Here is a 13,094-nt window from a genome sequence, read left to right as displayed (position 1 = left end):
TTAATTTGGCTTTGGCTGTTGCTCACCCAGAGTTGAGATCGGGGATGGACATGCAGCCTGGAGGCCTGTTTGAGGCCACAGCAGTGCAGGGAAGACAAGGCGAGGGCTTGAGCTAAGGCTGAGGCACAGTCCCCAGTGGGTGGGGGAGGGCTGATGGGATGTGGAAGGGAGGTGTCAAGAACCACTCGTGGGTCCCCAGCTTGGTAAAGGGAACAGGACGGGGCCCATTCCTAAGATGGGGTTCTAGACAATGAAGCCAGAGGCCTTCCTCACCCCACCCTCCACCCCCAGCCCAGCCCGCCTTCCTCCTGCCAGCAGTGGCCAGGACTCCGTCCCCGGCGCCAGACACAGGCCACGCAGCTCAGCAGCACAAGCCTCTTTTTATTAACCACCTTCCCTGGTCTGAATGTGCACGAGTAGAAAAGACACAGTAAAATGCCCTGGCAGGGAGGGAAGGGGGCTCCTGAGTTTAGGCCTAGAGGTCGGATTCCAGCCTCTTTTCCCGACTGGTCTGGTTCTGTGCAATGACTCCCTTACCTCCGCCACCCCTGAAGTCCAGCATCGGGAGGCTGGGCGGCCACGCTGGTGGGGGCCGTGCTCCTGCTCGTAGGGGATGGGAGCTGGCAGGGCCTGGTGAGGCGCGGCAGGCTGGTTGAGAGAAACCAGCAGAGTGGCTCTGGCCCCAGGGGCCAGGGTGTGAGGAAAGGCAGGTCACCCAGTCTGGGGATTGAGCAGAAGCCTATCCGGCCTCTGCTCCTTAGATCTGACTGCCCTGAGTGGTGGGCTGTGGGGCGAGGTCCCAGTACCCTGCCCCAGTACAGAGGTTTTGGGGCAGGGAAATGCCAGGTGTTCCAGGCAGAGGAAGCCTGCTTTGGTGCCTGGTGTTGGCCAAAGTGAGTGGCCAAGGTGTTCAAAACGGGAATGTGCAATGGGGGAATAGTGTCCCTCCTCAGCATGCCTGGGGCACAATCCAGGTGTGACCTCAACCTGACTGACAGGCTACACCAGGCCTGGACATGAGGAGCTGAGGAAGTTGACAGGACACTGAGCTACACAGAAAAACGGGGTGGAGGTGGTGAAGTGATGGGGCGGGGGAAGGAGCACACAAGATCCAGATTGAAAGGGAAACTTCCAGGCTGGTGGAACTGCTCTCCAGTGTTGCCCAGGCAATAACTCAGCTGCCCTGCTTGCCTCTGGGCTACCATGCTAGGGTTGGCAGGGGAGGGCAGAGAGAAGCAATCATTGAAGGAGAGGATACCGGACAGGTTCACCTTGATCCTGACCAGCCCAGCCTGCACAGGTCTGAAAGGCTCCTAGCCTTCTCCATCACCCACTTTTGTGCCTCTGAAAAGAGGGACCCATCTGGAATCTGAGAGAGAAACAGACTCCCCGCCATGGGGAAAGCTAACAGAGGACAACTCACAGCACTGAGGCACGGGATGGCCCCTGGCCCCTGGCCGAGCCAGGCTGGCACCGTTTGTAAACATAAGACTTGGTGATGTCTGGGGATGGAGGAGAGGGGTGCCTGGACCCCCAGGTTTGGGGAAAGACACTGGGTGAGGCCCCAGGAAGGAGTGGACAAGGTATTAGCCCCATCTGCCTCTGTGCATCCGTATGAATTCAGCACTCTCTCTGCAACTTGCCAGATCCCAGGGGAAGCCACTGCTGGCTGGTCTGCTGACAGGCTGGAGCAGGTGTGGAGTCCCGGGGTCATGAGCACAGCCCCTGCTCGGGACAGGCTGCTCCACGGAGACGGCAACCCTCTACTCGCACCCCTTTTCCACAGGGAAGTCAGGCTGGAGTCTTTCTTCTGAGACCTGCTGGCTCTCTTCACCCACGGGGTCCAGGCATGGAGAAGTCGAGAGCTGGAGGAGCGGGGAGGCTCCTCTGTGACACTCCTCCCACCACCCTGGCTCTGCCAGGACAGGGGAGCAGGAAGGGAGCTGGGTGTGAGCTGTCCAGAAGTGCGGGGCTGATTTCACCCCAGATCCGTCCCTGGAAAAGGATGTCCAGGTGTCACCCCACCAGTAGAGGGGAATGATGCTCCAGGCAGGGTGGCCCTGCAGCTCTCAGAGATGGGTTCCTGGGTGCAAGGCAAAGGCCATGTGTCTCCCGGGAGGCAGTGGTTATGCCAGTAGATCCACGAAGACGGCATTGGCTGTGGTCTGGCCAAAGATGAAGGCTCCCAGGGTGACTAAGAGGACTCCGTAACTGACCAGTGCCCACCAGCTGCAGGGCAGAGAGAGAGGGGCCTGGTCAATCAACCCACCGTGACTCCACAGACTTACCCCCCCAGTTAATTACCGTAATCACTTAAACCACTTCTGTGGGTGGAGCACTTCCTGCTTCTCAAGGACTTTTCATACAAAGATGTGTGCTGCCAGGTGTACGATCCCTAATCCACAGGTAAGGAGACCAAACCTAACGGGATCGACTGGTCACAGCAAGCCAAGGGCAGGACCAGGATTAAAATGCATGTCTCCTGATGGAAAAAGCAGGTCACATAGAGTGAGCCACTTCATTAAAAAAAAAATAATAATAAAGCAGACACATGCAAATGTATCAAAAGCGTAAATGTCTATGAATCAAGAATAGCAACGGGGTTATAATGTATGTATCAAAGTGTACGTATCAAAAACAGCAAGGGTATTAACGGGTATTGAGATTAAGGATGATTTTTATTTTCTTCCTTAGACTTGTCTATGTTTTTTAAGTTTTCTATAGTGAATATTCCTTGCACAATAATTTTTTAAATCATGCAACCTGTTCTCAGCCTCTCTACTATTCAGGGAAACGTGCAAATTAAAACAATGTAGTGTTTTACATCCATCCATTTAAAAGGCCGTTACACCCAGTGCTGGCAGGGGTGTGGGGAACAGTCACTGCTGCTGGGACTCTGACTAGCACTGCCTTTTTGGAGGCTAATTTGAATCCATGCACTGAAATAATAAATGAGCCAAGCCCTGAGATGGAACAATTTCCTTCTAAGAATAGATGCTACCCAGATCTTCGAACAGGTGTGCCAAGGTGTGTCTGTATACGAGTGTTCACATTCAGGACACGTTCATGCAACAGAATATTCTGCAGCCATTAAACAAAGAAGTGAGTTTTCTTGTGCTGACATAGAATGATCTCCACGATTCATGGTTAAGTGAGGAGAAAAAAGAAAAAAAAAAAGCAAGTGGCAGAAAAGTGTGTCTGAAAAATACACTAGATCCCCAACCCCACGTGTCTGCATATACACATGCACAGCTTTGTGCATACAGATAGGTACACAAGCACAGAAACAGTTTGGAAGGGCACAGACCATGCTGATGACACAGAGCCGGTGGGGAGGGAATGGCACCTGGGCTGCAGGGAGGAGGCATCTCCAGTATTTCCTCTAAGGTCCTTCAGGAGTGTTTGAACTGTCGTAACTAGCACATTATCCATTTTTTAAAAAGTATTTAAAAAACTCCTGTTTTTCAAAGTGTGAGAGTCTCCTGACCACTATGATTTTAAGGGCCCCCTGATCTAGTGTCTCCCCTGAGGACCCAGGGCTGGGCCCTGCTTTACCTGGCTGGCTTGACTTCTTCCATCTCAGAGAGTTTGGCTTGAATGAGGCACAGCCCTGCAAGAGAGGAGGCACCCCAAGGGCTTGGGTGGGCTCCCTCCCTCAGGCCCCGCCTGCCCCTTACCAGGAGGCAGTGGTGGAGAAAGGCCTGTTCACACTTCCAGATGTTCCGTCTCTGCCCCCCAACCCCAGCTGGAGGCCTGGCACCTGCTCTCCCAGGAGGGGCCAGCATCTGACAGGCACACCTTGGGCTGCACGTAAGACTCAGAGCTAAAGGGGCAGCACACCCCACGGCCCTCCCCAGTGCACTGCTGAGCACATGTGGCCCCCTTGCTCCAAGCTAAGTGGCAAAGGTTTCCAAGGTGGTGTCCTAAATAGAACATCACCCGTGGCGGGTGACAGTAAATGCTGGTGATTCCTCCCCCTGGCGGGCGAGCAGGTGAGGAGCTGAGGCCGGGAGGGAGGCAGTGCTGGGGGGCGCCAGGGGGGGGGGCCACACCTGGGAAGACGAAGATGAAGCAGGCGGCCAGGCCTCCGATGACCGAGATGACCTTGCCGATGTCGGGGATGAAGAGCGCCAGCAGCAGGGTGAGCAGGAACCAGACCACCGTCTGCAGCACTCGCCGCCGGCGCTCCCGCCCCAGGTCCTCCTCCACGGGCATCCCCTGGTAGCGCAGCCACAGGCCTTCAACCACCGCCCTGCACACGCGGAGGGGCTCAGAGGCTGCCCTGCTGACAGTCCCCACTGCCAGCTCCCTGAGCCAGACGCCCGACTGGGTAGACGTGGGCGAGCCGGTTTCCCCTCCTGTAAGGGGGCCCAGCAGCGACCTCAGGGCTGCTTGGGGACTGGGGATGGCATGAGGGGTGCATGTAAAGGGCTTAGCGCCCTGCCTGGCCCAGGACATGATCACCCGGGGGGAACGGGTTCTATTCTCCCAAAAAGCAAGGGTCTGGGATACCCTGAAGGCTGTGTGTTCTAGAAAAGGGTCTGGGCTAGAGGTTCTTAGAGGACTCACAATGTTCTGGGGACTCTGGGACAAAGGGGGCCCCAAGACTAAAAAAAAAAAAATCCTGTCCAGTATGGCTCAGCGGTTGAGCATCAACCTATGAACCAGGAGATCACGGTTCGATTCCCAATCAGGGCACATGCCTGGGTTGCAGGCTTCATCCCCAGCAGGGGGCGTGCAGGAGGCAGCCGATCAATGACTCTCATCACTGATGTTTCCATCTCTTTCTCTCCCTCTCCTTTCCTCTCTCTGAAATCAATAAAAACATATTTAAAAAAAGGGGGGGCCCGACCCTGCTGGGGGTACAGACAGGGTCATGCTAGGCACCGACTCTTCCCCATGGGCTTCAGTTTCTCTTTCTCCAAAATGGGTTCCATACAAGGCCAAGAGACCATGTCCAAACGGCTTTCAGGGGCCCTGAGGGAGCAGCCCATGGGGTGGGGAGGGAGCTCACCGGCCACAGAAGTGCAGGATGGAGTAGGAGGTGAGCACGCTCAGGATGATGAAGGCGCGGGCCACAGCCACGGCCATGTCGTTGGAGGGATAGGACAGGAGCACGTCGGGGTCCACAGAGGCTCCAAAGGTCAGGAAGCCGCAGATGCCTGAGGGCAGGGATGAGAGGGCTGGGTCGGGCCCCCTGGGAGGGTAAGGGGGACGGACCGTCCACTGCTAGGTGTGACGTCAGTCAGACGGGGAGGGCGCTGGAGCAGCTCTGGAGGCCTAGAGGGTGCTGGGCTGGGATCACCTTTTCACCTCTGCCCCCCACTGATCCTCTGCTCATCCAGCACCATCCCGTCTCAGAGCCAGCTCTTCCCACCACCATCTGATCCTTCAGGTCTCAGCTCACTGTCCCCTCCCAGCCCGTCCACAACAACCCCCACCCCAGGCACTCGCATAACAACCTGTTATTCCTTCACAGTGGCTTTCCCTTGGGAAAGTGGGAGCCCTCACCTGTGCCCATGTACACGGCGAGGGCTATGACCATGGCGGCCGTCACCACCGCGCCCCAGGTCTTCACCTCGGGCTGCTGCATGCTGTTGAAGATGGGCACACTGCTCACGTGGCACTGTCAGGGTGAAGGTCACAGTTATGGTGGGGAAGTGACCTCACCCCGTTTCCAGAGGGAGGTGCCTTGGGGACAAAGACCACAGGGACGAGGGGTGAATCTGAGGTCCCTACTCCATCCTTCCTCCCAGGACCCCCCCCCTCAATCCTCCTGTCATGTGGGCTCCATCCTGGGGTGGGGAGCGAGCTAAGGGGACGACAGGGACCTTGCAACTGGCACCTGAAATCCAAAGCAGATGGTGGGCATGGCATTGAACACGGCCATCCAGGAAGTTGGCCTGTGGATAGACACAGGAGAATCGGCCGCCTGTGAACCCCACACAGCCACCAACCACCCCCAACCACCCCCACACCCTGACTCTCCATTCAGCCTCCACAGCCTCTACACATTCAACCACAGAAGCTGGGGAACAGGGAGAGGACATGTCTCCATTTCACAGGTCAGTAAACTGAGGCTCTGGAAGGTCTCTCTGGGACCAAAATTCAGAAATTTTGGTTCTTACATTGGGGCTTTTATTTCTTTGGTTTGTTCCTTTCAAAGAAAGGAAACTTTTATTTTTTTTAAATGACCAAATAGATTCACCCTGATATAGAAGATACAGAAATTACAGAGAAGCACAAGTTGGAAAAATGAGCAACTTGGCCCTGGCAGTCTCCACAGCTGGAGGCCTCATCTCGCGCTGACTCGGTTGTTGGATGTTAGTGGTGAAGTCTCTCCTGTCTCTGATTCTACCCCAAGTGTCTCTTGGGGGCCCCCACCCACCTGGTCAGGATGTCCCCTGGGGTCATCTCTTTATCCGGCCAGATGTATTTGATGATAACGATGGCAGTCACGTACCAGGTGCCCACGACGCTCAGGAAGCTGCCGGGAAGAATGCATTGGACTCCCTCCTCCTCAGCCCCAGCTGCCTTTTCCCTGATTGCACCCCAGGGGCATCCGCCCTCAGCTAGAGTGACCACAAGAGTCTACTGAACGGATGGGAGACTATTTCAAGCAAAGGCTCAAGAAATGCATGAGATCCCGGCTGGTGTGGCTCAGCGGTTGAGCATCAACCTAGGATCCAGGAGATCAAAGTTTGATTCCCGGTCAGGGCACAGGCCTGGGTTTCAGGCTCGATCCCCAGCAGGGAGCGTGCAGGAGGCAGCCGATCAATAATGACTCATCATTGATGTTTCTCTCTCTCTCCCTCTCCCTTCCTCTCTCTGAAATCAATAAAGATATATTTTTTAAAAAAAGAAATGCACGAGAAATAAGTTTTGAAGAAACCGGCCACACCTAGGAGGGAGCTGGATCCCAACAGGGGATCAGACTGAGAATCCTGACCATTGGGAAATGCCCGGGCTCAGCTCCACGGCTCAGAGGACTGGGCTTCAAAGCACGTCTCCTCCATCAGAGCGGCCCACACCTGCGAGGGCTGCATGCAGGGCCTTTGAGAACTAGGAGGTGCTGGAGGTAAAAGGGTTGAGGGTACAAATACCAGAATGGCAACATTACAGTGGACCTTGGAGACAGCTCAGTGTGACCCTGTCAATTATGGGTCGCAGGAAACAGCTTTTCAGACCCTGAGCCAGGAAGCCAGTCCTCTCCCTTCATAACAGGCCGTGTGGAGGATGCTGCCAGGCTGACAATCCCCCTGATCAAAAACCCCATTCTCTCTGGGAAAGCCAAGGTCTAGGCCAGGAGGCTGCCTTCACCCTCTGACTGTCACCTGTCCCATTTTTAACAAGGACATCAAAACTGAATATCCCATTGATGCTAAGAGCCACTGTCCCCCTTGTTACTGACAGAAAAGGAAGTTTTGTGCTGGAAACCCTGCAAGCCCTGGCCAGCCCATTCTCGCTGCCCCAGAAGGTGAGGTGGCATGGCGGACAGGGTTTCCCCGGCAGCCCTTGGGTCCCCAGCTGCCTGTGATCAGAGCTCTGTCTGGGCCAGGTTGGGGTGGGGCCTCCGAACCTGGCATATTTCTGGAAGCCGATCTCCCTGGGGATGGAAAGGGGCAGGATGAAGAGGAAGGCAGTGAGGCTGATGGTGAACTTGCGGTCTGTGTACCAGGGGCTGCCACCGGCCCCCTCGGGCTCCTTTGCCAACACAGCTATAACTGAACAGGGAGGAAGGAAGGAACAATGTCATGCCAGGCTACTGCAGGGTGCGGCCCTCCTGCTCTGCTGGGCCTTGAGACCTCCATCTGTCTAATGGGCCCAGCAGGCAGGAGGGAGGGTTTCTAGGTGAAGGTCGGGCCCAGGCGAGGCCTTGGGTGGGTGTTCCATACCCTTTCCCTCCCCCCCAGAATCCCCAGGGCCAAGGGGGAGGGATGAGGCAGCTACTGAGGGAACCTCACTTTTGTCCTGCTGGTCCCCAATGATGATGAGGAAGGCGATGCAGGTGCCGAAGGTATAGATGGCAATGGACACCTCACACAGCACGCCCGTCAGCTTGCCACACACAGCCCACACCACCTCCTGATAGGTCCGCTCATTGCTGGCCTGGGAGCAGTAGGCCAGGATGACCAGGCCGCTGATGATGAAAACCAGCATGCCCTGTGGGCAGGGGCAGAGCAAGAGGGTGTGGAAAGTCCTGGCAGCAAAGCGCAGCCTGGTCTTGCTCAGCATTTACTGGGCCAATGCCCAAAGCTGCTTTGGCAAATAAACCTCATCTTCCAGGGCAATTTTAATAGATTAATGGAGGCTGCCGACTGAGATTTTTCTTTAGAAACAAAACAAGCTTTGTGGAAAATTTCAAACACACAAATGTAGGCAGAGTGGTATAATGGATCCCCATGTACTCATTACTCAGCTTCCAAAATGACCAGTTCATTCATTCTCCCATTCTGGATTATTCTGACGAAAATACAAGTTCTCATATCATGCCCAGCCAGCGTGGCTCAGTGGTTGAGGGTCACCCCATGAATCAGGAGGTCACGGTTCAATTCCCTGTCAGGGGCACATGCCCGGATTGCAGGCTCAATCCCCAGTAGGGGGTGTGCAGGAGGCAGCCGATCAATGACTCTCATCATTGATGTTTCTCTCTCTCTCTGAAATCACTAAACACATTAAAAAATGTTCTCATATAATTTCATCAGTAATATTTCATGTAGTTCTAAAATATAAGGGGCTACTTTTTAAACATAACCACAAGATGATTAGGTATGCAATTGATGTCAACTTTCCCTGATTGCTGGGAAGGCTTCTGAAGCCTCATCTGGGCTCAGAGGAAAGGATGCTGGAACAGATTAGTAATGTCTGCCATGTGTGAGGGTGGTGAGAGCGGTAGCTCTGACCATCCCAGATCCAAAACCTCCCCTTTGAGGCACAGAATCCAGACCCAGCAGGTGAACTGCATTTCTGCCCTATCGGCCTGCACACTCACCATCTGCAGGGCGATGCCGGCTGCCACACCCCCGGCAGTGCTGAAGGCTGCTGGGAAGTTGAGCAGCCCTGCACCCAGGCAGGCGTTGACTACAATGAAGATGGCTCCAAATGTGGATGTGGTGCCTCTGCTCAGACTTTCAGGAGACACCTCCCCTTCACTCTTAGGGTCCGAGTCCACACAGGGACTCTGCAGCAGACGGGCTCGCTCCCCAGGATCCGTGCTGAAGCCCCACTCTCCAAGGTCACTGTTGATGCTGACCTGGGCCATGGCCCTGAGAGCCCTCTTCCTGCAGGGTCTGCAGATTCTGCCTCACGATCACATCCCCTGTTCAGAGCTGTTTTCCTAGGAGGCCTGTGGGCTCTGGCTCTTCTCAGCCTAGATAGGAAAAGCAGGTACTACTGTTATCCCAAGGTGGGCACAGAAAGGTGGAACAACTTTCCCAAGATCAGATGGCTGGGATTCAAGCCCAGGTGCACCTCTGTGCAGAACACTGCATTGGGTGCCACAGTGTGGGGTGGCAGAGACAGAAACATGTCAGAGGCAAATCCTACCTGCTTCAGACTTACAGACCCATAGGGTTAATGAGACATAAACATAAAAGAGAGGGGTAGTAACATGTCAGCACAGACAGTGGCCAGATCTGGAGCAGGAGTGTCATGGACATATGAGAGAGGTCATAAAGATTGGAGAGATCAACTCACTGCCCCAGGGTCTCATGTTAGCAAGTTGCAGAGCAGGATTTGGATACAGATCTGTTGGCCTTCCCAGCCACACGGTCCCAAGAGCAGCCCTCACTCAGAACTGTGGGTATTTCAGTGTGTTACAGGCAAGCACACTTCCCTCCAGCTCAGAGTCTAAATCCTGCATAGTGCCCGGCTGGGCGTGGCTCAGCGGTTGAGTGTCGACGTAGGATCCAGGCAATCGGGTTCGATTCCCGGTCAGGGCACATGCCGGGTTGTGGGCTTGATCCCCGGTCGGGGGGGTGCAGGAGGCAGCCGATCAATAATGACTCTCTTATCACTGATGTTTCTCTCTCTCTCTCCCTCTCCTTGAAATCAATAAAAATATATTTAAATAAATAAAAATAAATCCTGCATAGCTTTTAAAGCCCTTCAAAACTCAGGCCAGTTCTCACTTGTCTCCCACATGACTGCCCACCACAGAGGCGTCCCCTCGATGCCCTCAACACCCCGGGGTGTTTCGAATGGCCAAGCAGGGCCCCTGGGTAGCGGCAGGATGCTTCCCATTGCTCCTCGCCGGCCCTGGCCCAGCCGCGTTGGGAACGGCACACTCCTGAGAAGGGAAAGGAGGGTTCTGATGCTCCTGGACATCTGTCACCACTCATGCAACCAAGGCACCAGCTCCAGGGGAAACACCTCTCTGCCGGCTCCAGCTCCAGAAAGATCAGGCAGGTGCCCCCGGGCTTCCTCTTGTGCAACCTGCCACCCAGCCAGCATACCCAGCCCCCCCCAAATCAAAGCAGCGAGTCGTGGAGGGAGCACCGTGGGCTCCCTGGCTTCCAGCACAGCTGCAGAGGGTCCTGCCTTAGTGCTGCCAGAGCTGAGAGACCCCCTCACACCCCTCGCAGCTCGGACAGAGGCGTCAGGTCTCTCAGCCCCCCAAACACTCAGCTGCACTGCCCCCAGCTTACCTGCTCTTTCCACCTGAGGGCTACGGTGGAGGGGGGCTGCCCCTTACAGCTCCTCCTCCCCCAGGGTCTGGGAGCTAAGCCTCCTCACTTCTCTCTCGGGCCCCAATCTCTTAAAACCCGCAGCCAGCAGAGTGTGAGCAGGTGGGTGCCGGGCAGCAAGGGGGGGGCGAGCCGGTCCGATTCTAAGTCACCGGGGGGGCCCCGATAGGTAGGGCAACAGGCCCAGCGCGGGAAGGACGCCAGACTAATGTGCCAGCGGGCAGTTGGCAGAGCCAGAACTGGACGCCGGCGCCCGCGTGCTCGGGCGGGGCCGCCCTCACCGCGGCAGGGCCCTCGGACCCCGGCCCGGGCGGGCTCCCGCCGCCGCCCGGGGCTGCATCCCCGGCACGGGGGGCGCTGCACTGGGGGCTGCCCCAGGGCGCACCCGGCGCAGACGGGGGGACCCCGGGCCTGAGGGCGGCGAGCGGGGCGCTGCGGGGCGCGGCTGCGGGATTCGAGCCGGCCGCGGGCCGCCCGGGCGGAGGCCGGGCTCAGGCGGCCGACAGGGGGCGGGTGTGGCAGCGAGGGCGCCGGGCCGGGGCGCGCCCCGCGGGGGGCGGGCCGGGCTCTGCCGCGGCGGGGGGCGCGGGTACCCCCGGACCTAGCGCTCCCACCCTCCACGGTTTCCACCTCCGGCCACCTACCCAAGGCGCTTCAAGCCCCAGCCGGCTGCGGAGACACGTGAGCGGGGGTCACATGACCGCCGGGGCGAGGGCGGCCGCGGGGCACCCTGGGAGTTGTAGTTCCCGCAGGTAGTTTTTCCTCGGTGCGCCCGTACTCGCTTGCGGAACCCATCGCTTGCTGAAGGACATCTGAGCTGTCTGCAGGCTTTAAAAGCGTAATTAGCTCTTTTGGGCTTTATGCATTTTACCATAAAGTTGATCCTTTGTCCGATACAGTAGGTTTTAGTATATTCATAGAGTTTTGCAACACGCTCCCCTCACCCAAACAACCTGTAAGCATTAGCAGTCCCCCCCCCCCCCCATTTCTCCCTCCCCCAAGCCCCTGGCAACCACTAACCTACTTGGTGCTTTGGCCGAACTGTTACCAAGTTTCACCAACCTCATTCCGTTTTACTGCTAAATAATATTCCATGGTATAGCTATACATACCACATTCTGTATATTTATTCATCAGTCGATCGGACATTTGGGTTGTTTTTGGCTGTTGGGACGACTCTCCAACCAACCGAGCTACCCAGCCCGGGCTCCTCAAGATGTTTATAAGATTATTATTAAAAAAAAAAAGTTGGCCGTACACTTGCTAGATATAAACCAATAATTTCTATGGAAAAAAAATTCCACAGTTAGTAAGAAAAAAAATTCTCAAGCTGGACTTTGGGCATTTAGATGTAAGCCTGGGGCAGTTTAGTCTAATAGTACCCAATGGCTGGTCAAAGGGTCAGCTGTATCTGAACTACTCAGAAAGTTTTCTATTATGTAAAAAACAAAATGATCCCAAGCTTTATCTCAGACATTTTGAGTCAGAATGTCCAGAGGTAAGTCTAGGGAACCAATGTTTTTTTGAAAAAGTCCAGAATTGGAAGCTACTCTACCTTAAACTATAATAAAACAAAGGTGTGGCTATTCTTCCTGAGCAGGCAAACCACCTTTCATCTGGTGGGTGAACATTAACATCTCCCACCCACTGGAAAACTAGGAAAGGGTTCAAGGCAAACAGTCTGAACTGCTGAGAAAAACACTCCCCATGTGACTGTGTTCGGTGAAGAGAGGGACCTATTCCAGGGCCACCTGGCAATAAATGTGTTTAAAAATAATGAGGTCAGCAGAGTGGTAAGGTTCCTTTTCTATCTGAGGTCTTGGCAGCCGACTTTCAACCATTTGGTTCCATCGGGAAGACTTAAAGCAGCTTCTCCTATCCTGGGCAGTCAGTCCCTGTACAGAGCAGCTGAATAATAATATGTTTACTGTTTTCCCTTTTAAGATACTTTTCCAAAGACATCCAATCAAAGTCTATTCCAGATAAGTTCACTCACTCATCCATTCACCACCTTGGTGGATCCGTTCCCAACAGGGACACAGAAGAGCCAGGGTCAGGAGCTGTGCACCGTGTCCCTCAGGGAGTGAGCAGAAGCAAAGGGGGAAAGAGCAAGTTGAGCCCCCTACCCCCTCCCAAAAACTATCCAAGCACTTCAGATGTGCTCAGGCCGACTCCTGCTCCATTGCGTCTGGCCAGGACCTGTCCCATCTTGAATGGCTCCTAGCACAAAGCAGAAAGCGACAGAATAAACTTGATGTCAAGCAGGTGCCAGTGCTTGATGTCTGTTGACAGAGTAGGTTACTTTACGGTAGAGGTCACAGACTGGCGGCCTGTTTGCATCTTGCTTGTGAATCATTAAAAACATTGCATCAGTTGCCAACTTTTAAGCATCAAAAGACCTCCCATAAA

At 55.2% G+C, this 13,094-nt stretch overlaps 1 protein-coding gene across 2 annotated transcripts; it reads right to left on the bottom strand.

Annotated features, from left to right (window-relative positions):
• Positions 1-367: 367 nt before the first annotated feature.
• SLC38A7 (solute carrier family 38 member 7) lies at positions 368-11,358 on the bottom strand. Of its 2 annotated transcripts, none has more exons than XM_087826613.1 (11): positions 11,330-11,358; positions 8,993-9,370; positions 7,965-8,163; positions 7,580-7,724; positions 6,389-6,487; positions 5,846-5,903; positions 5,512-5,626; positions 5,015-5,162; positions 4,053-4,252; positions 3,556-3,610; positions 368-2,229 (listed from the first exon to the last, which is right to left on the bottom strand). In XM_087826613.1, exons 2-11 carry the CDS (start codon positions 9,260-9,262, stop codon positions 2,127-2,129), a joined length of 1,392 nt encoding a protein of 463 aa, XP_087682739.1. In that variant the 5' UTR covers positions 9,263-9,370; positions 11,330-11,358; the 3' UTR covers positions 368-2,126. The 2 variants fall into 2 exon arrangements, with proteins under 2 accessions (XP_087682739.1, XP_016062079.2); XM_016206593.2 differs by lacking the exon at positions 11,330-11,358 and adding an exon at positions 10,647-10,984.
• Positions 11,359-13,094: the final 1,736 nt, after the last annotated feature.

Source organism: Miniopterus natalensis, chromosome 18 (assembly GCF_054644295.1).
Source record: "Miniopterus natalensis isolate mMinNat1 chromosome 18, mMinNat1.hap1, whole genome shotgun sequence".
Taxonomy (NCBI): Eukaryota; Metazoa; Chordata; class Mammalia; order Chiroptera; family Miniopteridae; genus Miniopterus; species Miniopterus natalensis.
Note: the sequence above shows the minus strand (reverse complement) of the source record. Positions and strands in the feature narration are given on the sequence as shown.

Coding starts and splice junctions, on each gene's coding strand:
- SLC38A7 (XM_087826613.1), bottom strand. CDS start 9,262: ATGGCCCAGGTCAGCATCAACAGTGACCTTGGAGAGTGGGGCTTCAGC. Junction 5,627..5,845: donor CCATCTGCTTTGGATTTCAG/GTGCCAGTTGCA, acceptor TCACCCTGACAG/TGCCACGTGAGCAGTGTGCC. Junction 4,253..5,014: donor ATCCTGCACTTCTGTGGCCG/GTGAGCTCCCTC, acceptor CCGCGTGTGCAG/GGCGGTGGTTGAAGGCCTGT.